Genomic DNA, 25,132 nt, shown 5'->3' with positions numbered 1-25,132 from the left:
TCCCAGAAACAACCAGAAGCAACAAACTGAACTTCAGCTGCAGTTAACAGCTGAAGGTTTGTGTGTGTGTGTGTGTGTGTGCTCCTCGCTCACTACAGACCTGACACGCTTTTATCAGAATAATAAATATTTGCTTTCTGCATGCCATGAGACTTTTGATATCAAATGGTGGATTAAGTCAGATGCTGTTCACTCTTCCATATATTCTACACCACTCACATACTAATAAGGAAACGAGAGTGAAAAGTTTTGGAGGACATTTAAATATACAAGGATATATGTAAATTGTCTGGACTTGATGGTTGGAGAGCAGGAGGTCACTCCTCAGTATAAACATAGAATTTAGTTATACATAAAAATAGTTTTTGACATTTTATTTATATGGTTTTTGTTTTGGAAGTGACATAAGACTATTAAGCAGAACATCAAAATAGTATTTCCTTTTGTAATTTTATTTACATTTTATATTTCTGAGGTATGTGCCAATAAACAAATTGATTTTAGCAATTTTCCTACAGTATATTACTACCGATTAAAGAATATTACCTGTTGTTTTTGACAACAAAACACAACATTCTTTTTACTCGAAGAAAAACTTTGCAATAGACTTTGGTATTTCCATGCCGTTCATGAAGATGTAGACAAGAAAACACCTCATAGCATGAATGAAGCAGCACAAAGCAACTTACTGTTTTGTGCTGAAACTGAAACATTCCCACACGCCACCAATTTGTAAATATTTATCAGTTTATTACAGTTAAAAAGATATATGTACATACAGAACATCACCAAACATGGTCATTTTCACTCATTTGCAAAGTAGCACTCTGCAACTAGTTGGTTTCAGGATAACTGTCTTACAATGGGGCGGCATTGATTAAGTTTGTCATTTACAACCAAGCACATAAATCTGTGGATTTTTCCTCTTTTTCATTTGCCAAATAATGCTTAGTAAAGGCATATATTCATAAAAAAAAAACAACAGGAGGGTGCTTAGTAGAACAAAACTGTTGCTGAATTGCTGGTCCAAATCCAAGTTCCTGCTGCCAACACACGGCTTTACACAGGTAGAAACACCTCAGACTGGATCTTGGTCACTGTGGTTAGCAATAAAGACTCACATAGAGGTAGTCATGTCTGCATCTGCTCGTCCAGTCGAGAGACAACTGACCCAAAAACTTTAGCCGATCCAAGGACCCCCGATCCCTTTACTGACATTAAAGAAAGAAATAAAGAAATAAATGATTATCTGTCTCTGCTGATGAAATCAAACGGTCATAAAGGTTCTGCTTGGTGCGCATAAGGCAGTCAAGTATATGTATGGAGATACTATAGAGGGGTGTGTGAGCGGGTGGGTGGGTTTCGGATAGGTACGCAGTAGGAAGGAGCGGGCAGCTTTACATTAAAGGGCTAATCTGCCAAAACTGACTGAGTTAGTTCTTCAGAAAAGTGAAAATTTATGAGGTTATGTGCTCTCATGATGCAGAACGTGCCTAATCTTGATACAGATGTTAAAAAAAGGTTTGCCTACTTAAGTTTCACGACTATCAAAGGTACTGACATCCAATTGTATCCCCCCCCCCCCAACCCGCAATGTTGCAATCATGACTGAAATCAGCTATAAGTTATGAGAGGAATATATAAAAAAATAAAGTCTTTCTTGTGAAAAAAGATTTGCGGAATGACAATCCGAGTCAGTTTTGGCGTAATTCCCCTTTAATGCCAAAGACAAGCGAGATGTCAGCTAATGCACATCCACTTGGTAGCATAATGGCATTATCTTCCATTGCACTCTTTATCTTCTTGTAAAACTCTCATCATCACATTACAGATTTTGTAATACTGAGTCTACCGTAACGTCAGATTACTGTACAGAGTAAAAGGAAAAATAAGACAGAAGAAACTAGACCCAAATTTACATCGTAACGACCAGTTGCTTGTAATCAAGTACAGTCAGTGGCCATAGACAAAAGGAATAGCCAAACAAACACATAAAAAAGACCATTAAGGCTGCTTGTCAATGTAGATTAAGTAGGATAAGCATTGCCACACAATGCTTCGACACCCTTTGCAATATACAAAAAGGGAGCATTTGCAGGTACACCAAATAGCCACTAAATCGAAGTCTTCTATGCAAAAACGCTCGATTCTGACCCAGACAAATCATGTCAAATATGTGTTCAACATGCTTGTTTCCTGTACAAAATAACCAGGCAAGAGAATGACAAGTCCTATGATCCAGGACCAAAAAGCAAAAGGAGCGAAATGACTTTGATTCTGAAATAACAGACGACAGAAAAACCAACACAAATACTCCAATTATTTTGGATGCACCGGTATGCAATACATCGTCATCACTTTGATCCAGCGACAGCTCCACACCTCCAACCGAACGGGCCAGTCGGTGATCTCCACTTCCACCCCACCAGCCCAGTAAAACTACATTCCACGATCTGATAAATGCTCTCCAGTCAGTCAGCCCAGCTCAGTTTCTGCCTCACCTCCCATTCCCCTGTGTGTCTTCATACACTGGCATTTTCAACCTTGCAAAATGGCACATGGAAAAGTAAGAACAGAGAGACTGAATGTAAAAATGGGTCACAGCACTCACGCTGCATACCTAATGCACATCTCACTTTTTTGAGTACTCGAAGGCATTTTTCACACAATTGTTTACAGCTAAAAGTAAATACACAAAAAGAAACTTCCAAAGCTTTTATATAAAACCCAGGAATGCAATGCCTCCGGTGTGTTGTTGAGCGTGAACACAGAAAGCCCTTTTTACAATTTTTTTTTGTCTTTTTCCGACAGTCTTGTACTGTAACTGCGTTAAGCTCAAATATGCACCTTGTTGTGTTGTCTCATCGTTGTTGTCCAAACGATTTGATCTGTGTGAAAACCACCGGGCCTGACGCTAAAATCGAAAAGGTCAGTGGATTTGTCCCTCGTCAGGTTTTCGAGTGAAGTCTGTATCAGTGTTGGGAGTGGATCGCTTCCCGCCTCTTGCCTCACACCCGGCTCCCTCCGTCTTGAACAGCATATGTTTAAGTCCGTGAAAAGCAGCAACAGGTTCTGCTGGTAAATTAGAAGCAGCGTTTCATTGTTTTTCCCCAAACCCGACCCAACCCGGAGGTGAGCTGTGGCGCGCTCATCATTCAGGCCTCCAGCGGAGAAGGCAGGACCACAGCCCACTAAAACACACCAAGCTGCTGCAAAGAAAGTAGACCCACACATTTCAATACACAAACAGAATCATGATTGAATATAGAACTGGGATGCAAAACATTTTCGAAAAGAAAATAATAAAGTTTGGTTTCGATTACTTTTTGTTGGGATATTTAATGTACAGTCACTTGAAATAATACTAACTGAATGCACATTTCATCACTTAGGAAAAAAAGACATTCAATGTAAATTGATTTAAAATAACGTTCATCTTAACTGCAATAAGCCAATTTGCTTGCAATTAATAGAATATTGGAATTTTCAAATGTCTCATACCCACAGATACACTTTTACAGTTCAAGAGAGCAAGCTCCTTTTTTTAAGATTGACAGGATAAAAATTGTTTATTCTGAGCCCGCAAACTCAAACATTTATATTTAATCGATACAAATGTACATGATAAACTTCAGAAATAAAATACTTATGAAACAAAATGCCCCCATTCCAAATAACCAATGAGGGGCAATTGTGTTTTTGTCTATACGATGCCAATGTCTTAAAAAAAAGTGCATAAGAGCAGCAGCATTGCTGGGACAGTGTGGGACAAAAGATATATATATAAAAAAAAAACTAAATTACAAATCAATACAAATCAAGGGAATATTTTCTGTTCAGCAATCAAGATTCTTAGGAGACCCTGTCAAAATAAAAACACTACAGAAAAATGAAAGATATTAACAAAAAAAAGGAAGTGTCAAGAAGGATGTACCTGTCAATGTTTTATTATCAAATCTTTTTTTGAAGCTCTGATACACTCACCACTTGCTTCAGAGACTCCGAAGACGTCTTTTTAAAAACGCTTGATATGTTGGTCAATGATCAACTGGATGACAGCTATGCAGCCCAACACTGAAGAGAATATCAAACAAGTAAACATAACTAAAAATTGCACACAAGGCAACAACCAGGATTTTGTATACATATATAAAAACATCTATCATTTATCCCATCACCTATGTATGCTTGACTTTTTTCAATACCTTTTTGTTGCACAAAATCAGTATAGACGGAGACACAGCACCGCCCGTTTTGGAGAAAAGTCCAAGTTGCTTTTGTTTTTCAAGCACGTATGATTGGCATTTCTCATATGTATACATTACTAGCTTAATGTTGAACAACCACTGCTGCTATTTGTCAAAAAGATCTCCAATCATCCTATTTTACAACTGATATCACTTGCTTTGACAGATTAATGCAATAGAAACACTAAAAAAGAAAAACAAAAGTAAAAACAGCAGTAACAATTAAAAAAGTTATTGAAATAATTTATATCTTTGTATTCTCATGGACAATTGTGTTCAGAGATGAACCACCGGATCACTCTAAACATAGGCACAGTTTTTTTTAAAAAAAAGCAATGTAAAAAAAAAAAGGAGAAAAAAATACAAAAACGAAATTATAAGCACACCATCATTAGACCTTTGTTCTCTATGGTCAAGCAATTAACGAAAGTTCTGTCGAGAGAAGATGATGTAAAAAAAAAAAGGAAGAGAAAAAGGAAATCTCAAAAGAAAGTATAACAAGATGACAAAGTTAAAATTACGGCAGCAGCAGAAAATGAGAAGTTCCAAAGACTTTTTTTTGTTTGTTTTTGCATACAATTGTATCCTTGCTCACATAACAGATGCTTGTAATTACTGTAAATACATTGGCAATGGGAGCACGGTTTATATGGTTTAAAGACTTGCCACTTAGCTCACAGTTACTCAATATATATAACTTTATATATCTTCAGTTTTGGCAAATAGATGGAAATATTTTCCTCTTGTATGAGTCGGAATGAAAGATGAGTGGGGGTGTTGTGGTGGCTGGGGTCCTAAAACGACCGTGATAAACTCTGGAGCAACACAGAAGTCAAGTCTCCAAAGATTCGCCTCGTTTCTGCACAAGGATGGTGAAAGAAAGAAACATTTTCCTCATCAACCTCCTCCTCGTATTTGCCCCCCCTCCCCCGACACTGATTGTGGCGAGTCTGTTTTCTTTACAGCGTATGATACACATAATGGGGGCGGGCAGGCGAAAGGGTGCAGAGCAAGTGGAGGGTTTGGAGTTAAGCAGGACTGGCATTTGAGCTGCTCTTGCTCAGACCATGGCACGGTATGGTCCCTGCATCTTGAGGAACTGGATGATGAAGGAGGGGCCTCCTGCGACAATCTGTGGTGGCAGGTGGGTGAGGGGACAGTTCTCGATGCTCATGATGGACAGCTTGCTGCAGAGGGCCAGCTCAAACGGGAGGCTGTGCAGGTTGGGGTTGTCGTTGAGGTACAGTTCCTCCAAGTTCTCCAGTGTGCCTGATGACAGACAGTTTAATTATATGGTGTCACGCAAGGAACAAGGTCTGAAATCAACAGCAGCTGAGCAATACATGTCAATAAAACTACACCTCAGTTTTATTTTTTATAACTGAGTGAAGAAGTATAAAAGTCAGTTCCTTCATTTTGCTGTTGGAAGTGGTATCTTAGGCATTTTTTTCATCTAATATTCCTTTTATTTCGCTAGATGAAGCTGTCGCTGGGTTGCAGTGCCATGTCTTTCCTGTTAAGCATTTTGATTTGAATGGAACAGTGATACAAAATAGTGAAAAGAAATCCACAAGTGAGGAGTATCATCCTTCTGTATAGTTGCAGCAGACTTGACTTGTGCAGTGATTCACTACATTAAAGAAATAAATCCATCCATCCATCATCTATACACTGCTTAATCCTCATTAAGGTTTTCGCCCAGCTGACTCGGGCGAAGGCAGGGGACACCAGTCTATCACAGGGCTACGTATACAGACAAACAATCACACTCACACCTACAGGCAATTCAGAATAATCAATTAAACTCCGCATATTTTTGGACTGTGGGAGGAAGCCAGAGTACTCGGAGAAAACCCACGCATGCACAGGGAGAACATGCAAACTCCACGCAGAAAGATCGCAGGAAACTCGGGACACGAACCAGGGATCTTCTCACTGCAAGGTGACAGTGCTAACCACTACTCCACTCTGCAGCCCCGTTAAAGAAATCCCCTTCATGTAATTTATGAGTAGTAATTAAAGAGCCCACGTCTTACAGGTAGTTTCCTTTCCTTTGGCGTGTTATATAACTTTCTTGGGAATATAAAACATCCTTCCACTTACACAGTAAGTCCATACCAAAGGAAGCTATTCTGTTTAGTGCACAATACTGTTTCTTACCTGCCTAAAATGCCTTATTTGATGTCCAGGGTTTTCTTCCATTACTTATTTATATCACCCTGCAATCCTAGGAGCTCCGGTAAAAAGAAACTGGACTTCTCTTAACTTCTTGAAGACATTTCACTTCTCAGAGAGGCTTCTTCAATTTTAATGGACAGACTGAGTTTCAGATGCACATACTTACCCACAGCTTACAAGACTAATGGCACAATACATCGTTGGCTATACGCAGGTAGAATTGTAGAGGCCTCTTGAACAAGATATGAAACATCTTCAAGGACTTTAAAGGTAAGACCAATTGCTTTTCAGCGACGCTCTTAACATTTCCTTGACGTGGATATCTGAGAATCTATGTCACCAAAAGCAAATCCATTTGCAGAACACCCGTTTAGCATTTAGTTTACTATGTCAAAAGAACAAGCGTATTCCTCACAGGTAACAAAACATTTCCTTACTAAAGCTGTGTCTGCGAAAGCCAAGTCTCTCTGCCTAGATTTATTGATCGAGTGTTAATGTAGATAACCAAAACTGACTTGGTTCTTCACTGAGCTATTTGGGAAGGTGGCATTAAAGAGACAGGAGCAAAAATGGAGCGTTTCAAACATGCATGTATAACATGGGCTCTTTGAGCATCAGCTTTAGGTAAAAGGCCTAATGCACTGTGACAGTTTTCATTGTATTAAAGTTACTTAGTTAAATTACAGTAACAATAGGTAAATCCACACTCAAAGAATGTGTGGCTCATTTACCTAAAAAAAAAATAACTGAAATAGAGAAGCCTGTATTTAGCTGCCACAGTCTCCAAGGTTACAGGCTAATCTGAGATGACACATACAAATTTAAATACTACACATGAAGTTACATTGAATTACTATAAGTCAGGATGTGGCACCATCCATTTATTATTTTTTTTTTACTCTTATATGAAATATGAATTGAATGTTGTTTCCAGTGGAAGCCTTAATACCTCCAATTCACAGCTATAACTCACTTCTACGCCCAGTCTGAATATCTAAAAATACATTCACCTTTGGCTTCTTACCTTATCCATTGTAATCTCTGGCTTACTACTAAACTTAAGTAGTAACCAATATATCTAGGTTGGACCAATTACTGAGAGGAAGGCTCCAAGGTGAGATATACTGTGACCTTTTAAGCTCATAAATCCTGATGGTTAAGCGTGGCTTTTATGAGAAAATAACATTCCAACTTATTTGTTCTGCTGTTGGAGGCTTGTTGTCACTGCAACAAATGATGGTACTCATTAAACATTCGTAGTCAACTTGTATGCTTTACTGAAAGACTATAATATATTTAGAAATGTGGAATGTACGTCTTAACGTCATTTAGGAAAAGCATATTTAAAGCTATAGAGTAGGAGAAGTCATGAGCAAGTCAAAGGCCATTACCTATTGCACTTCTTAGTCAAACAAACTGGATCTCCCACATCAGAGGATTGTAGACTTTAGTTCAATGGTATAAGGTGTTCTGAGCAATAATCAGTTTTCACGGAATTATATGCCAATAATAAATATTGTCTTTTTATACAACTGATCAAAAACAACAAAAAACATTTCCATCTCCCCATATCTACTAGAAACACTGAGCTGAGTTTGCTCTCAGGAACATCTCTAGTTCATGTCTGCTTTCCCACCATCATAGAAAGATGCTGTTGTGGCAACGCGTCAAGTAGTGAGTAGCAATGCAACACTTTCACAGCCCTGAGCATGTTACCGATATAGATGGGGGTATGAGCGAGGTAGTTACCAATCTCCTCAGGAAGGTGTTGCAGCAGGTTCTCCCCCAAACCAAGATGAGTCAGATTGGTGAGGTGGCCGATACCTCTGGGTAGCGTAGTCAGCTGATTATTTGTCAACACCAATTTCTATCATGAAAGCAGGGAAAGTTTCTAATCAAACAATTACATCCTCAAACAATAACACCAAGTGCAAAATGTAAAACATTGCAAATCAGTATTACATACAGGTTTAGGAAGGAAGCATTAATCAGCAAAATAAATTACAGTTAATTTACAGTCAAAGTATGAGAAGTGCAGAAAAATAAAGCACATTTACCAAGCCCACTGTGTAAACGAAAGGACAGAATAACTTATTAAACATACTGTGGAAACATCCCTTATTGGTAAATACATTGGAACCATTCAACATCACACCATACAATGGATTCACAAAATATTCAGACCCCTTTGCTTTCTGCACATTTTGTGTTGTAGATTTAATTTTAATTAGATAAAGGATTTACAAACCCTTAATGAGTACTCAGTGGAAGGCCCTTTGGTAATAAATAGCAAGTCTTTCAAGTATGAAGTCTTTCTGGGAAAATCCCCACAAGCTTTGCACTTTTGGATTTAGACACTTTATCCAAATCCAGATCATCTTAAGCTTGGTCAGATTGGATGGAAACCATCTGTGAACTGCCATCTTTAAGTCTCTCTCAGATGTTCTGTCGGGTTTTGTCTTGAACTTGTCTTGAATCCATTCCAGAAACAGCACAGTATGATGCTGCCACCGCCATGCATCTAAACAGGGATAGTATTAACCAGGAGATTCTCTGATATACTAACTCCTGATTCAAGGAGTGCTGCTGAGATGATCATTGTTTTCCCAGGTTTACCGATCTCTCTGGTGAACTTCTGATGCTCTTTTCGAGACTGCTGGATATAAGAACAGTTCTAGTCGTTCCAAATTTCTCTCTTTTTTTTACTATTACCAAGTTGGTCCTCGGAACACTCAAAGAATAGGATATGATTTTATACCCTTGTCCTGATCTATGTCTCACCAATTCATGTATTTTGTTGTGAAAGTCTGCAGAGAGTATTCTGAACTTTATGTCTTGGCTTTCAGGGTTGCTACTCTTAATTAAATTAGGCCTTCATCAGTGACATAAGCAGGGCTCCAGGCTGTGGACAAAATGGTCCGATTTGCAACCTTGTCTTGGTAGTGTGCTAGTTAAAATTTCAAGTGGTCGCATTCATGCAATTGAGTGATGATCATGAAGCCGTTTTGGCATCGCTCTAACTGGCACATGGAGCTACTGCGTTAACCACAACGGTGGAAAGTCTTACTTTAAACTACATGGGCTCTGTTTGCCTGTCCCTGCGTAAAACAAGCTCATTAGCTGCTGTGTGTTAAAAAGATAAAGTGGTCTGTAGCCGATTATTTAAAAAAACAAAATGAAGAAAGAAGAAGGAGCTGGTAGACAGGGAGAGGTCCCAGCTCAGACACACCCGATGATCAGTGCACAGATGCAGGCAAAAGCATATACAACAGGAGCAAAACATTCAATTATAATTGCTAACACAGAAGTAGGGCCGCAAAAATAAATGAACATTGATCACAATGATGATTTTAGCTTCCCACCATTACATGAACTCAATCTGACACGGTATTTACACTTAAAAATGCACTCTTCTTGTGAAATGCGGACTGCACGTACATGTGCTGTGTTTTCTGCTCACAGTTATCTTGGACAGATCTGACAGGAGAACTCCCTATTTTACCATTTTCAAAATAATTTTTGGTTCAACAGCTGTCTGAGGGCAATGCAGCCACCAAACAGCATCTTCTGCAGCCTGCACTGTGAGGCGTTTAGGAAACACTGGTAAATGTAGTGTCTGGCAGATGTTCAGTGAGGTGTAACCTAATGGGAAAGTTGGTCGCAATGCTACCAGTGAAAAAGTGAGTCTGGAGCATTAATAAGCCTGATATGTCAAATGGGGATCACACCTCTCCATCTATGTGAAAACCTCCATTAAAACATACAGAACAGTGCAAACATTTTTAGGCACTTCAGATACTTGCCTATTTATCCATTATGCAATGCAATCTGATCATTCAAGAATTCATTTTGCAACATGACAGCAAGCCCAAACATACAGCCAGAGACACAAAAAGACCATCTTCAGCAACAGGGACAACAAGAGGTCCTGCAACAGATGGCACGACCCCCACAGAGACTGATCAACACGTGAAGTACCTTGAGAAACTGCACGTACATCACAGAAAAGTGATCAGATTTGTTACAGGTTTTTCCTTTTGCCTCACGTTGCTCGGTGAAGATCTGTGATAAATAAAACCACAACTGCAACACAATAAATTGTGCAAAATGTGAAGGGGTCGGAATCCACAGTATGTCACGGTATTTTCTGTTTCCTCCAACTGTGGAGACCAACTGTGGATGATTATCTAATAAGCACACAGCATGTCCAGTAAGCTGTTCCTTAAAACTAAAATTATTTGTATATAGGGAAGGACTAGGCTCTCAGTTTTTAATTCCGCTGTGATGAAAGTGCACCGTTTCAGTATTTTTCTATTTTGAAAACTTTATTTCTGATTTATTTGATTTAGGTTCTAATGAGTTCATGGTGCTAATTACTGACCTCTTATCTGGGAGGAAGGAATACGTATCAACATATATAAAACATATCAAAAGCAAGTCTCCATATTTATTTAAAGCAAAATCAAGCACAACAAAGAGAACTGTGTGTCTGGAAAACTTACCTGTAAATCTTTAAGATAAGCGATTTCATTGGGTAGACATTCCAACTTGTTTTCCTCCAAGTCAAGCTCTCGTAACTTTCTCAAATTTCCAATACCATGTGGTAACTTCTTGAGAAGATTATTGGACAATATTAACACCTGTGGAGACAATGAAGTTTGTAAAAAAAAAAAAAAAAGAAACAGATCTTAAGTGACGGGCATTATGGAACACAGCCTTATGGACATATTTACAGAATGTAGGTATCCCTCCCAATGCATAAGTATGATTAAGTTATTAAATTAGAAAAAAGCATTACCATATATATTTTACATATGTCACCTAATGCACACTGCGTTGGCAAACTAACATCCTACTGTATGTGTGTATATGGAAGATTCACCTCCAGAGAGACGAGACCACACACATCCTCTGGGATCTTAGTCAGCTGATTGGTGGCCAGATTAAGTTCAACCATGCTAGTCCATGTGCCAAAATCCAGTGGCAGGGATGTTAACTGGTTGTCCTGAGAAAGACAATGGCAAATCTTTATTAGTGATATAACTATCAATACAAGGACAGCACTGTTCCATAGACTGAACAAACCAGCGTTTTATGGCAGACGTGTTAACAGATGCCTGGAAAATATGTTTTTAAGGAGCATATAAGTGCAAGTAAAGGATTTTAATAAAAACTTATACATGGCTGACTAAATGCCAATATAAGCATCAATAGATGTGCAGTTTAGACAGCCTTCATTCTGAATAAAGGCTCAGACAAGTTGCATTTCTATTCTACAATACTAAACTAAAATGCCACAACCGGCACTGAATGCACACCAGATAATACAGACTCTCGATCCATTTTCAAGAATAGTGGGACTATGTACTACCTCATGTCTTTCCAAATAGTAAAAGTAAAATCATTGGACCTTGTTGAGTATACAATTATATCTACTTCCAAATCAGTATTAAAATGAATGTATGATCTGTATGATCTTTTTGATACAGTACAGCTCCTATTCAATACAACATGTTCCCCTAGATTTTTTCACTAAACATACTTTACATGTCACACTGGAAAATGTATAGATCAAATAATGTTTGTATTCCATTAGGCTGCTCTAGCTTTAGTATCTTGGCATTGTACATGCGAGTTCGCTTTCACAGCTTACCGAAACACTTCAACACAACACAGCCACTGTTAATGTTATTAGTAACACATGTCCTGTACTTATCGTCACGTCAAAAATGTCTGCTATGAGGACTTATTCTCGATTATGTTTACACTGCTTAGAAATTCAAAAGTTGACTTAAAAATTTCCCACACCAGTTTTAGAGACAATCGTGCATATATACCTTCATGTTAAGCTTGCTTAACACTTTGGCCCTGGAAAAGATACCAAAGGGGATCTTGTTGATACGGTTATGCTCCATGTTGAGGGAGTAAATGGTGGAGAACTGGGACGGCCCACCCACAGGGTACGACTGGAAGCAGTTCCTTGCCAGTGTTAAACTTGTCAGGTTTACCAAACTTGACAGCAGGCCCTGAGAAAGCACAGAAACAGACATGACTCAAATCAAAAGCTCCAAACAGGCCTCTGGTATTATAGGCAGTTGCATTCAATGCATTAGTTGACACTAGATATTAACGCCACCACTATGGTCTATGCTTAATAAATGTGTTGATTTTTGAGACAAATGCTCGGCTATTTGAATTATGAACACTTTAGTGCAATTACTCACAGAGGTTCATTTAGCTGTCATCCTTCACATTTAGCCTGATGTTGTTTAAGCCATATGCTAACTAACAATAAGTGTATATCTTTGCTATAGCATACGTGTTTGTCATGATGTATATAATTTGCTGCTACACCACAGCAGTTTCCAGTTCCATTGCTTTAATACATGATGTTGAAAGAGCACACAGAAAGGGCCAGTAAAAAGGCAGGGCTAGTGAAAACTTTATGAATGTTTAGAGGGTCTGATGGCTGGTGTGTCACTGCCGCCAAGTGTCTTCTTCAAAGGAGAGTAGTCCAGGTCAGCAACACACAAACGACAAGGTGTTCTATAGTTTGTGTGACAGCTCCAGGACGAGGCAGGCCTGAGAATGGGTTGGCCAATGATTTTTGTCCACTATTTTGATTATTCAACGCACCCCTACAGACATACACAGCTATATGTGTGACAAGCCACAGGTGTTTAAAAGGAACCCACAGACTGAGCTCACCTCTTGATAATCGGACATCTTAAGGACAATGATTATGGTAACAATTACTGGCTGAGGGGTTTACAATGCATGTTTGAATTAAAAAAAAAAAAAAAAAAAAAAGACACGCACTTTTTGGAAAACAATTTAGAGTACTGGTACCAAAGTGTCTAGACTCCATGATGACATTGGTGCTTGAAATTATGCATTTTAACATATTAATGTAAATTCTGTGTTTTACTTACCTCTGGCAACACTGAAATGTTGTTGTTTTCGAGGTTTAGCTCTTCCAGTTCTCGACATTTGGCTAACGACCTGGGGATAGCTGACAACCTATTATATCTCAGACCTAAGCGATTTATGCTTGCCAGATTACCTGAAACAATAAAAAAATATTTAATTGCTAGAATAAATAACAATTAAATATTAGAATAAATATAAAATAAACCAAAAAACATGCATTAAGAAAGACATCAGTTGAAAGTAACTTTGTTTGACTCCTAAAATCAGGGCTCCAGACTAACTTTTTTTCCTAGGCGAACAGTGGCCCCCAACTTAAAAGCTTAGGAGCGCAACCAAAAAATTTAGGGGCGCACACCAAAATCGACTTGCAAAGTAAATATTCACATTTCCTCTCATTTTCACTGTATAAATACTTGCACAATAAATGCAGAAACTATGTTTTCAATTCACAATTTATTGTGCAGCAGTTGACCCAACATAACAAGAAAAGCACTCAGAGAGTGCAGTACTCCATCAAGGCTGCTTAGTTGATGTATCATTTCCAACGGATGAAATCTGTAATAAAAATGACCTTGTGCCGAGTACAGGTATGTGTTATGTGTGTGCACGTTAAATATTTATACCGAATCACATGTAAATTACTCTTATAAAGGTCTGTTGATCAGTTCATCAATTTTGGCAAGCCTTTGTTTTGCTAGTGTTAAAATAACCGTTTCCTCCAGGCTTTTATTTTGAAGGCGTATTTTTAATGCTAATTCTTCTTTTCCTTTCGGCTTTTCCCTTCAGGGGTCGCCACAGCGAATCAATTGCCTCCATCTAACCCTGTCTGCATCCTCTTCTCTCACACCAACTACCTTCATGTCCTCTTTAACCACATCCATAAACCTCCTCTTTGGTCTTCCTCTAGGCCTCCTGCCTGGCAGTGGGAAACTCAGCATCCTTCTACCAATATATTCACTCTCTCTCCTCTGGACATGTCCGAACCATCTCAGTCTGGCCTCTCTGACTTTATCTCCAAAGCCTCTAACATGTGCTGTCCCTCTGATGTACTCATTCCTGATCCTATCCATCTTGGTCACTCCCAAAGAGAACCTCAGCATCTCCAGTTCTGCTACCTCCAGCTCTGCCTCTTGTCTTTTCCTCAGGGACACTGTCTCCAGACCAAACAACATGGCTGGTCTCACCACAGTTTTGTAAACCTTGCCTTTCATTTTAGCTGAAACTCTTCTATCACACATCACACCTGACACTTTTCTCCAGCCGTTCCAGCCTGCCTGTACACACTTCTTCACCTCTTTTCCACACTCTCCATTGCTCTGGACTGTTGACCCTAAGTACTTAAAATCCTCCACCTTCTTGATCTCTTCTCCCTGTAACCTCACTCTTCCACTTGGGTCCCTCTCATTCACACACAGATACTCCGTCTTACTGTGGCTAACCTTCATTCCTCTCCTTTCCAGGGCAAGCCTCCATGCCTCTAGCTTCTCCTCCACCTGTTCCCTGCTCTCACTACAGATCACAATGTCATCTGCAAACATCATAGTCCATGGAGACTCCTGTCTAACCTTGTCTGTCATCCTGTCCATCACCATAGCAAACAAGAATCGGCTCAGAGCTGATCCCTGATGTAGTCCCACCTCCACCTTGAACTCCTCTGTCACGCCTACAGCACATCCCACCACTGTCTTACAGTCCTCATACATGTCCTGCACCACTCTAACAGACTTCTCTGCCACTCCAGACTTCCTCATACAAAACCACAGTTCCTCTCTGGGCACCCTGTCATAAGCTTTCTCCAGATCTACAAAGACACAATGCAGCTCCTTCTGACCTTCTCTGTACTTCTCTATCTGTTGTACTCTTTCTTGGCATGAAACCATACTGCTGCTCACAGACGCTACGGGCTTTTATTTTGTAACCATTCCAGCGACACAGGAAGTGTTTCTCTAAGAAGAGGTTTCTTGACATGACAAAGACACTGCAGAAAAGTCCGAAAATCCACTTAAAGATGAAAGAAAACAGTTCCACTGTTGGTGTCTAGCAAAGGATGTGTTTAAACTTAGAAGCAGCTGGAATGAAGACAAGAAAGGAGTGAAGGACAGAAAGGTGAATTTGTGTTCAAAATAAGGTTGAACGTAAATGAAGGCTTTGTGAAACATCAGGAGCTTCACAGTCATTCGCCCCCCACTCTCACACACATTGGCCCGCCTTCTTCTTTGTTGGTGTTCGTGTCCTTTCTTCTTCTTTTGGAGTTAATGTCGGTTAAACCAGCTCATTTGCACATTACTGTCTACTGAGCTGAAGTGTGGAGCATAAGTTTGTCGGCAACAAAAAATAATCAACAGTAATTAAAAAAAATTGGCAAATTTACTGGTCGCACATGCTTGAGTAGATGAAAAATTTACTCGCGCTCCCTCAAATTTTGGTCGCAAAATGCGAGCATTTAGTCGCAGTCTGGAGCCCTGAAAATGTTCTAAAATGATTACCTATAGTCTCTGGGAGGTCCAAGAGCTCATTGTGCTGCAAGTCGAGGTTGGTTATCTGCGTGCAATTTCCAATCTCCTTCGGTAGGTGTTCCAACTGATTATGGGCAACATCCAGAGTAATGAGGTTGCACAGCTCCCCTGCAGAAAGATGTACGTCAAAATCAGATATTTAATTTAAGATGAAAGAGTTCTTAACAATTTAATTTGAACCCACTGAAGAGGTCTAAGCCATTTATCTTAATCCCTTTGACAGAACTAGAATGCTGATTACTCAGTGACAAAGATTTGTTTTTTTGCAAAGCTAAGTTTACAACCATGACAATAAATGCAAAGGATATGACAGCGAGTAATAAAACAGCGTCTTTTGTACGTGCTTTTGAATAGCAGGATATGTAGTATTGCTGGAGTGGGAGATAGTAAGCACTCTGTGACCATGCAAGAGGATCTATAATATGAGCATGTTGCACAATAATGTACACAAAATATAGGATGGAAATCAACAGTTAAACTCAATGGCAGCCCAATACCTCCTGCACTCATTAATTCCTACAGCCACAAAGAGGAAGGTCTGCTTTTTGTTTTTCCTTGTATTTTCTACTCACCTATCTCTGCGGGTAGCTGTTTAATCTTGTTCTCACGGATGCTGAGCATGGTTAGCTTGGATAGATTTCGGATGTCCTTCTCCACTGTTGTGATGCGATTGAAGCGCAGGTACAGCGTGGTCAGAGATGTCAAGCGATAGACGACAGCTGGTATCTCTCTCAGCTTGTTGTGCCGGAGGTCAAGCATTCGAAGCTTCTTCAGGGAGTCAAGGGAGTCAGGCAAACTGGTCAGGGAGTTCTCGCTGAGGGCCAAAGTGACCAGGCCTGATAGGCAACCCACCTCAGCCGGCAGGCTCTGAAGCTTGTTGCTGTATAAGTAGAGTTCAGCCAGCTGCGTCAACTCCTTAATAGAGGTGGGCAGCATATGAATGGACCGTTTAGATAGGTCCAGTCTCATGGAGTTTTCCTCCCGACACTTGTTAAGCTCTTTGATCACCTCGGCATTACTGGACTTCTTGCGTGTACCTGGTGCCGGGTTTGGCCGCTTTATCGTATTGTCAACAGAGAAGGCAACACCCGGTGTTGAGCTGCTGGTGTCCTTCTTTCCATCTTTGGCATCTTTCCCTTTGGTCTTCGTTTCTTTGCCTCCATCCTTAACTAAGCTGGCCAAAGCCTTGGCCTCCTTTTCTCTTTCTTTACCCGCTGGACCACCTTTGGGGTCCTTTTCTTTCGAATCTTTTTCTTTGCCTAAAGTACTACTCATGTCGACGTTATCGGGCTTCCTGCAGAGTTGCTCATGGGAGTCTTTCTTGTCAGGTTACTTATTCAGAAAAAAATGAAAACAGACAGCCAAGGAGGCTTGAAAAGGAAACATCCCCATGCAGGCTCACAAAATTATGATTACCCTTATAATAAAGGCCTTGTGATCTGAAGGTTTTTGGAGACTAATGATACTTTGTTCCTTTGCTAAAATCCCATTGGAGCAAAATTCCTTTGAAGTAGCTGGATTGTGGCATCCATGGACCACATGCTTAAGCGTCTGAACTGTATAGAATTCCAGGACCTTCAGACAGAGATTCTTTCAGGCTGCAAACGTCTTCAAGGATTTATTTATTACCTCCAATAGTTGCTGTTGGGGAAAAAAGACATTTTGTTGACATTTTCAATTTCATTTTCACACAACACATACTTAATATTTTGAATTTCAACAGTTCAATGGTTCTGCCTGAATAACGCTCTGATCTTGAAAGGCCTCACTTATTGCTATAATTTTTATCTGACAGTTTTGACAAAGGAAACAACTATGTACTGAAAGCTACCCAACTAATGCTTATCCAAATGTTCTATAACTACACGATTAAAACTAGGTTCCAATTAAAAGAAGACACTACTCATCACTATATGCAATAATTGTTTCTCTTATGGTTGGGAGCACAGGTCAGAACAAGTTTTCATTGTTAGAAATGTCAGGAGAACATTGTGAAGAACATTTAAATAAGCTGACTATTTAGCAGTAGATTGCCTCAATTAAACACAGATCATTTTCCAGATTCTCTTTTTTTTTTTTACAATTTAAATGAAAATTTCAATATTGAGCCCTAGATAAACATTCAGAAACGGATGTTTTTCTTCCATGTCCAGTGCCTGTCCTACTCTGATCGATCTGCCCAATGAGGCAACAGATAAAAATGTGGAGCTTTTAATGGCTATGGCCACAGAAACATTTTTACAGTGTGGAGGTCTTAAACCTGGTCTTAAAGTCCTGAAACCTCTGCGTCTGTTGCTTAACTGGAACCTCGGGCTGGCCCGAATAGTGGTTTCTGGCCTCCGAATATTCGGGCCCTATTAAAGACGACTATCCGAATATTCGTGTCGCCCCATAACATCCATAACAGAGTCGGCAGCCACCCAGCCATTCGGGGTGGTGTTTACAAACACGAATGGAGGAGCTGAGATGAGCCGAAGAACACGGCGAGATGAGCGCAGGGAAGAGACGAGCTCTGAATATTTTCATCTGGGGGGAGGAGGGGGTGATCACATAGACAAATGTGTATACGTTATAGACATATGTGTATATGTTTATGTGATCACACGACGAGATGAGCAGATATGTGCCGATGTGGGCCGAAGGCGGAGGGAAGACAGTAACACCGCATATTCTTTCCACCTGGTAACATCCGACGGCGTTACCGGGCGGACGTTAATATCCTGATACCGCCGTAGCGAACGAATATTCGGGATGTTCGGGTCCAGCCCTACTGGAACCTATACTGCACAGATTTGTCACTGACAAAAATGTCTGGTAAGTTAAGTGATTTCTTGAATGTGATTCTCTACCATTATCACAACAAGCCTATCCACAATATCTGATCCGAGCTTGTTTTGATGGAACAGTATGCTCTATCAAATAACCATGCTGCCCATGCTGATCAAATTAAATCAAATAGAAATAAGCTGTTTCAAAAATAATACTAAAGATTGACTTATTTTTTCCACCTTTAAGCTTGCAGTGGAGGTTGTCACAGAGCTGGAATGACATCTGTGCATCACCGGGGAATTTAAAAATCTCAGAAAAGACGGTTAGCAGGCAACCTGCAAGAAACAAGACGCCACCATTGAAATGTCTGAGAATTGCAGAGAATGCGATGTCCACAAGCTCCTTACCCTTTGAGCCCAGGGTATTCGCATTTCTGATGCGTACAATATGTGTCACACTGGTGTGCAAAATAAAAATCACACACTGGGAAAGCTGGCTTTGTTTGGGTCAGTGCAAACAAGCAAAGCCGGCATAATGAGGGGTCTTCTTAAGGGCAGCATAGTGAGATGTCTGTTTAAAGTGGACTTATACCTTCCTGCATAACCAAATCCATACCTCCACCCGTCTCTCAACAGATACAGTTCATAATACTGTACGATATAACAATAAATAGTGAAAGTATATTTAAACAAACTATCATTTAAACAATGACACGGTAGGTCCTCAGTGTGCAATGTGCGCTGGATTATGTAGAAATTTAAAAAAAGAAGCATAAATACTCTAAACAATATTGTTCTATCTAAACTAAAAAAAAAAAATTCAACAGGTTATGATTGATTCTTAGTACAATGAGATATGCTGCATTGAGTGTGCTTTGCCACAGCAAGAAAATCTGTTCAAAATATGAAGCATAACCTCACCACAACTTACTTCTACTAAACAAATATGTCCCAGCAGTGTTGATATTATGGTAAGTGTAATGCCCAACTTAAGCATAAAATCAGCAAGTTAACCATCTCCAACAAAAGCTATAACACAACAATCACATTGAACACTTACATATCAAAGAAAACCAGACCAAACACACATTCCTTTGGATCCTGACATGACAAACTGAACCACTGTGTCTCTCGCGGCATGTCTCTGTTTAGTCTCTGTTGCTGTTGTACCTCGATGAATGTGTAAAGCTCTCAAGCGCTAGTACAAGTTAAGCTGTGGCAAAACGAGAAGCGGGTTTGGCTCAAGATCAGAGCTAAGTGAAAAGGTTAGGACTGCTGAGAGTAATCTTTAGAAGTGGCCTTCAAAGCATGAAGTGCCCACAACAACAGGTCATATGACCTTTCGGTTAAAAGAAATGTTCAGTCAATAGCAGCACCCCTTACATGATAGAATGGCTTCCGGTGTGTTCTGTAAATAACTAAAAGGTATTCACTACTCTTTTAGCCTGTCACAAATAAGGAGATGGACATAACATTGGCTGTAACAGCCATACCTGTGTACTAAATAATTATTACCAGAAAAATGAGAATAGCCAGGCCAACCTAACTGCTGGGGCCACATAAACCAAAGTGAGTAAGCAACTTCCTTTTATGGTTGTACTCTCTGTCGCTGTCCTGATACATCATTGTGGCTACAGCAAACTTCATGTAAACATCATCTGTATAGATATATCTCTGCACTTACACGTTAACGTTTTCTTCTTAGGCCTAATGAAACTGAGTGATGTCATGATGTTTTGAATTTTTACTATTTTAAATTACATAATGCAGGAACTCTTCATCAATACCAGTCGCAAAAAGAACATAATCAAAGCAGAGCATACCTACTACTGGCTTTATATTATCAATGAATTAAGTGGTTTCAGCAAAATAATCAAACAGTTTAATATTGACTTCAAGAAAAAAAGTTGCTACTTTAAAAGGAAAATAGAAGGAGGAAAAAAAACAAGCCACAGAACCATAGATTTATGATATTCATTCATTCCCTACACAAAATTCACAGCTTGATACAAAATGGTTTCAAAGTCACAATTCTGTGGGTTTTTGTTACAATGGAGAAACCACTTTTAAAGAAAAACACTTTTTTCCCTTTTGTTTTCAAGAATTTAAGAGAAAAATTTACAAATGCCTAATGGACAGAGCCTAGCCTAGCTGCGCTAGACCCATGTTCTGAAGACGCAAGGGTCTAGGCACGCTCGACAGGGAGGGAGGCGGGCTAAAAGGTTGTCTATCAAATCACTCTGCAGCAATTGGGTAGGTATACAACCAATCAGCGCAACGAATAGGCTCCTAGAGCACCGGAAATCTGAGGATGCGGTGAAGCTCAATTATATTACAGACATGTTAACAGAAAGATTATTCAGAGTTGGTGCTAATGGAGCTCAATGACTGTTGTCGTTTTTGTTGTCGACCCTGGCAGAGAATTAAATTCGTTGCCGTGGGTTGTCTAGCGCGGCTAGGCTAGTTGTTTCCGGTTGTTTCTGTCAGAATCGTCGCGCCTCTGTCGTCACTCAGTTACGCCCGCCGTCTGACTCTACACTTCATGGTGATTCGTCCGGCCAGTTTTAGGAGCATCCAACCTCGAGCCTTATGGAGGGTAACTAGACCCACCCTGGCAGAGAATTAAATTCGTTGCCGTGGGTTGTCTCGCGTGGCTAGGCTAGGCAGAGCCATCTTGTTGGAAAAAATTAATTGGAACTATCACTGGACAAAAGTGACCACAGGCTTGATATTTAGGTTCAAAATTCAATGTGAGCTCCACATGATGGCAAGTTGACTGATCTTTACAGTGCAAGTAAAGAGGTCACAGATTCTGGCCACAGAGGAAAGGCCAATTAAAACTCCAACTTAATGTGTACAGTACAGTAACACATATTATATGCTTAATAAAACCGGGAAAGAGTCTGCTTAGCTTTCAAGGCTAACCTTGCTAGCATGCTGATGGGCCGTCAAAAATGTTCCAGTAGGAAATCATAGTTCTGTCATTTTTGTTCTAAGAGTATAAGACATCTGACAGTAACGGTTTAGCTCACAGGGCATACCAATCATGGACATTTCACACCAAGCCTAGTCCAACTTAGGAGATGTAAAACGACCATTTCCAATTTGCAATTCACAAGGTATTCTCCTCTCCTTCTGCTAAGCATGTTGCTGTTTTCAAAATCCCCTTAGCCATGAGAAACAACAAAAACTTCTAACCAAGCCACCTGTCAAAATTGACAAGTTTTGGATCAATGAGTCATAAGGCAGAGGTACCATCACTGCATCCTGGGCTTAGCACAGTCGAAGACAGTCCTCCACCAAAAAGCCACCTTCCTCTATTGCTGACAATTGCTGTGGAGACAGGTGTGGCTAAGTGAGACTATACCAAAACTTACATCATGTACTGAACAGTTCAGATAGATAGGTAGATAGATAGATAGATATTTTATAAATCCTGAGGTAAATTCAAGTTCACAACAAATACGTGTGCTGTTACACCTCTTTTGCACAGTGATGACAGTAATGACGCAAAATCAAATCGCAATAACCACTTTCAAATACTACTGAGTGACAATATGCAGCACCAAGCGATGAACGCAGGGACACATCTTTGGCAATTACTTCATTGAGTGTCTGTTTCAGTGACATCTGTACTGCTGTTGGCTGAAAATTTTTTCATACAAAAGAGACAGACTCAGGAAATCCAAATTTACTTACATGCCTCCTGACAAATATATTGAACAATACCAAATGATATTACATTTATTATTAGAATTATTTTTAAAAATATATATATATACTGTGAACTCATATTAAGGTAAGTGTTTAGGGGACAATTGCGCAATATGAGGTGCATGCTCTAGAAAAAGTAAATACTTTCTTAAAATGGGAGTCCTAATACCCTGACAATATTCGTCCTTAGACATGAACCCAAAAACACAGAAATCACTTAAACAGGTTTGGCGGGTTGTCAGTGTCATAGCACTGTCAATACCATGGTACTGAGTGTGCTTTGCCAAACCAAGAAAATCTGTTTAATGTACTAAGCATAACCTTACACCAACTCACTGCTACTAAACAAACATGACCCAGCGGGCGTTGACATTACTGTAAGCCTACAGCCCCACCTAAGCATGCATTCAGCATGTTAGCCATCATCTACAACATCTGTAACACAACCAGCATAATGAATAGTTACATATGACTTGCTTACCTAAACCCAGGATAAGAGAAGAGACAATCAGAAACCCATCAGCTGTGCATAAAACAAAGCAATTCACTTGGTGGCCATACAATAAAAGGCTTCTTGATCAGAAAACTGCATTACTCAGGCAGAGGCTGAATGTCTGTTCACAGCTTTTACATTGCCCTGCACAACTGTCTATCTTAGTGGTGTGTGGGTCATTTTAAAGATGTACTTGAGGTGTTTACTGACTAGCCTGATCCTGCAGTGACAAAACTTGCAAGCACTCAGAGTTAAGTTAGAACTACTCGTTAAGTTGAGGTAAATACGAGGCTAAACTCATATACAGCTTCACACAGAAAAAGCTAATGCGTGTCCATCAACACTACCACAACACCAGCACAAAGTGCTACTTGAACGTCCCACATACAGACTAATGAAGCTTCCATTAAGGATATCTTGGGTCCATCTGCTAATGCCAGTGCATTTAGGCCTGAGCAGAACTGGCTACTGTGCTCATTTGTTTATACATTACAATGGCTTTAGGATCAAATAAGAAGTGTACCAATGTTAGCTTGTCAGTGCATGCAATAACACACGTGAATAAAAGCAAACAAATTAAATTGATGCGATGTAACAAAACGCACTACAAACTCTGATTTATAGAGAAATCCAAAACTGCAGCACTGGTGTCGAAGCTTGACAGTAGGTTACCTCTCAAGTTAAAAAAAAATGCTAATAAATCAGGAATAATGTGGCCTGCCAGCTTAGATCCATGTGATAATGGAGAAAAATCACCCTACAGAGGTGAGGTGGCAGCTATCTTTACTGCTACTACACACGATCCAACTAGCTTGATGGCTACGTGTGCCAATGACAAATCCTCAGAAACAGATTACTGACAAAAACCGGAGCTACCGGATCAGTCAATTTGCCTTCCAAGATTACTTAATTTACATAATATGAACACAGAAAACCGTACGAGAGTTGGTATGGTCTCTGGTGTGACAGCAATGCATTGACGCGAGCAGTAATAATACTAGGCGTTTCGTTGTGACTGTTAACCCAACATCATCAACTAGCCAAGTAATTGTCAACTCGCGTAGGCTAAAAATGTGTAATGTTAGCTAAGCCTGCCATTGAACTGACCGGGGAGAAAATGTACAGTATATATCTCTAGAGTCCAATAGCCCAAAAGAGAAAAGCCCAGTTACCGAGCCTGGTAACACTGCTGACAACAAGGCAGGAAATAAAAACAGCTAAGCTAAACGTCAACAGCAAAGCAAACGTCAGTTATACCAGAATGCTAACTTGCTAACGTCAGCTAGCGAGCAACTTAGCCCACCAGCTAACAGTATTCAGCGAGAGATTTTCTCAAACGAGGAAGAGTAACATCACGTCCAATATGACTGAATAAAACAAACGTTCAGTGTTACGTGTGCTACACGGCGCAGTTGGTGCCGAGATTCCTTCTGAAACATGTAATACTCACATCCAGCGGTTAGCTTAATCTCAAGCAGAACTGTGAGTGTGTAGCGTAGGCCTGAGCTGAGCGGCTGTCGGACGCAGACCGACCCGTCCGCCACTGAGTTCGACCGAGAGGGGAAATCTCTGCTGCAGCCAGCTGAGCACAGTCGGGCAGCAGACACCCGAAGAGAGAAAGCCGGTGGAGACAGTTAGATATCTCAAAGCCAAGCTGCCACGGAGAAGGGATACTAGGTGCGGACTAACTGTACCATAGAGTCTAGGCGCAGTTCCCGTATTGAATATTAGCCGAGCAAAAAAGAAAACACTCTGAAAAACAGCGGCCATTCCGAAGCTGAACAAAAGAGTGCGTTCGTACTCGCCACTGCAAAATGACACTTTAGCCCTACACACGTCGTAACAAGAGGCCGGCGAGTGTATTTTGTCTTGAGTGCCGCGTTACTGTGCTGTTGGGGGTAAAACGTCCACTGTTAATGTGATAAAATAACTGTTTTACCTTCAGAGGTGTGACTCCGCCATCCTTGCTGCTTCCTCCTCTTTTCCTACACTGTTCTGCTCCCCTCCCTCTCCGCACACCAAACTGCGTCATTCGCACGCCTAACCAATGTTATCACGAGACTTTGAGACGCAATCACATATTCATTATTTTACAAACATTTATATACATCTACGGTAAGCAAGTAGTAAATGTGGTGCTTGTTTCAATTAATGACAATAAGGAATAAAAATAAAATCAATTTTATCTATATTGCCCATCTGAAACTCCCTGAGTTGGCCAAAGTGCTGTGTATGTTATGTTATCAGTTAGGCAGCAACAAAAGTAGTGTGTGCAAAGGGCAAGAC

At 40.1% G+C, this 25,132-nt stretch overlaps 1 protein-coding gene across 3 annotated transcripts; it reads right to left on the bottom strand.

The window, feature by feature from the left end:
• Positions 1-729: 729 nt before the first annotated feature.
• shoc2 (SHOC2 leucine rich repeat scaffold protein) lies at positions 730-24,886 on the bottom strand. 3 transcript variants are annotated; one of them, XR_007940881.1, is made up of 11 exons: positions 24,786-24,861; positions 18,880-18,975; positions 16,444-17,512; positions 15,842-15,979; positions 13,358-13,488; positions 12,263-12,451; positions 11,308-11,430; positions 10,928-11,065; positions 8,175-8,292; positions 3,985-5,516; positions 730-3,209 (listed from the first exon to the last, which is right to left on the bottom strand). XR_007940881.1 is itself a non-coding variant. In XM_051945491.1 (10 exons), exons 3-10 carry the CDS (start codon positions 17,144-17,146, stop codon positions 5,308-5,310), a joined length of 1,749 nt encoding a protein of 582 aa, XP_051801451.1. In that variant the 5' UTR covers positions 17,147-17,512; positions 18,880-18,975; positions 24,786-24,861; the 3' UTR covers positions 730-5,307. The 3 variants fall into 3 exon arrangements, 2 of the variants coding, with proteins under 2 accessions (XP_051801451.1, XP_051801452.1); XM_051945491.1 differs by having other exon boundaries at positions 730-5,516; XM_051945492.1 differs by lacking the exon at positions 18,880-18,975 and having other exon boundaries at positions 730-5,516; positions 24,786-24,886.
• Positions 24,887-25,132: the final 246 nt, after the last annotated feature.

Source organism: Acanthochromis polyacanthus, chromosome 3, assembly GCF_021347895.1.
Source record: "Acanthochromis polyacanthus isolate Apoly-LR-REF ecotype Palm Island chromosome 3, KAUST_Apoly_ChrSc, whole genome shotgun sequence".
In the NCBI taxonomy this organism is placed as follows: domain Eukaryota; kingdom Metazoa; phylum Chordata; class Actinopteri; family Pomacentridae; genus Acanthochromis; species Acanthochromis polyacanthus.
Note: the sequence above shows the minus strand (reverse complement) of the source record. Positions and strands in the feature narration are given on the sequence as shown.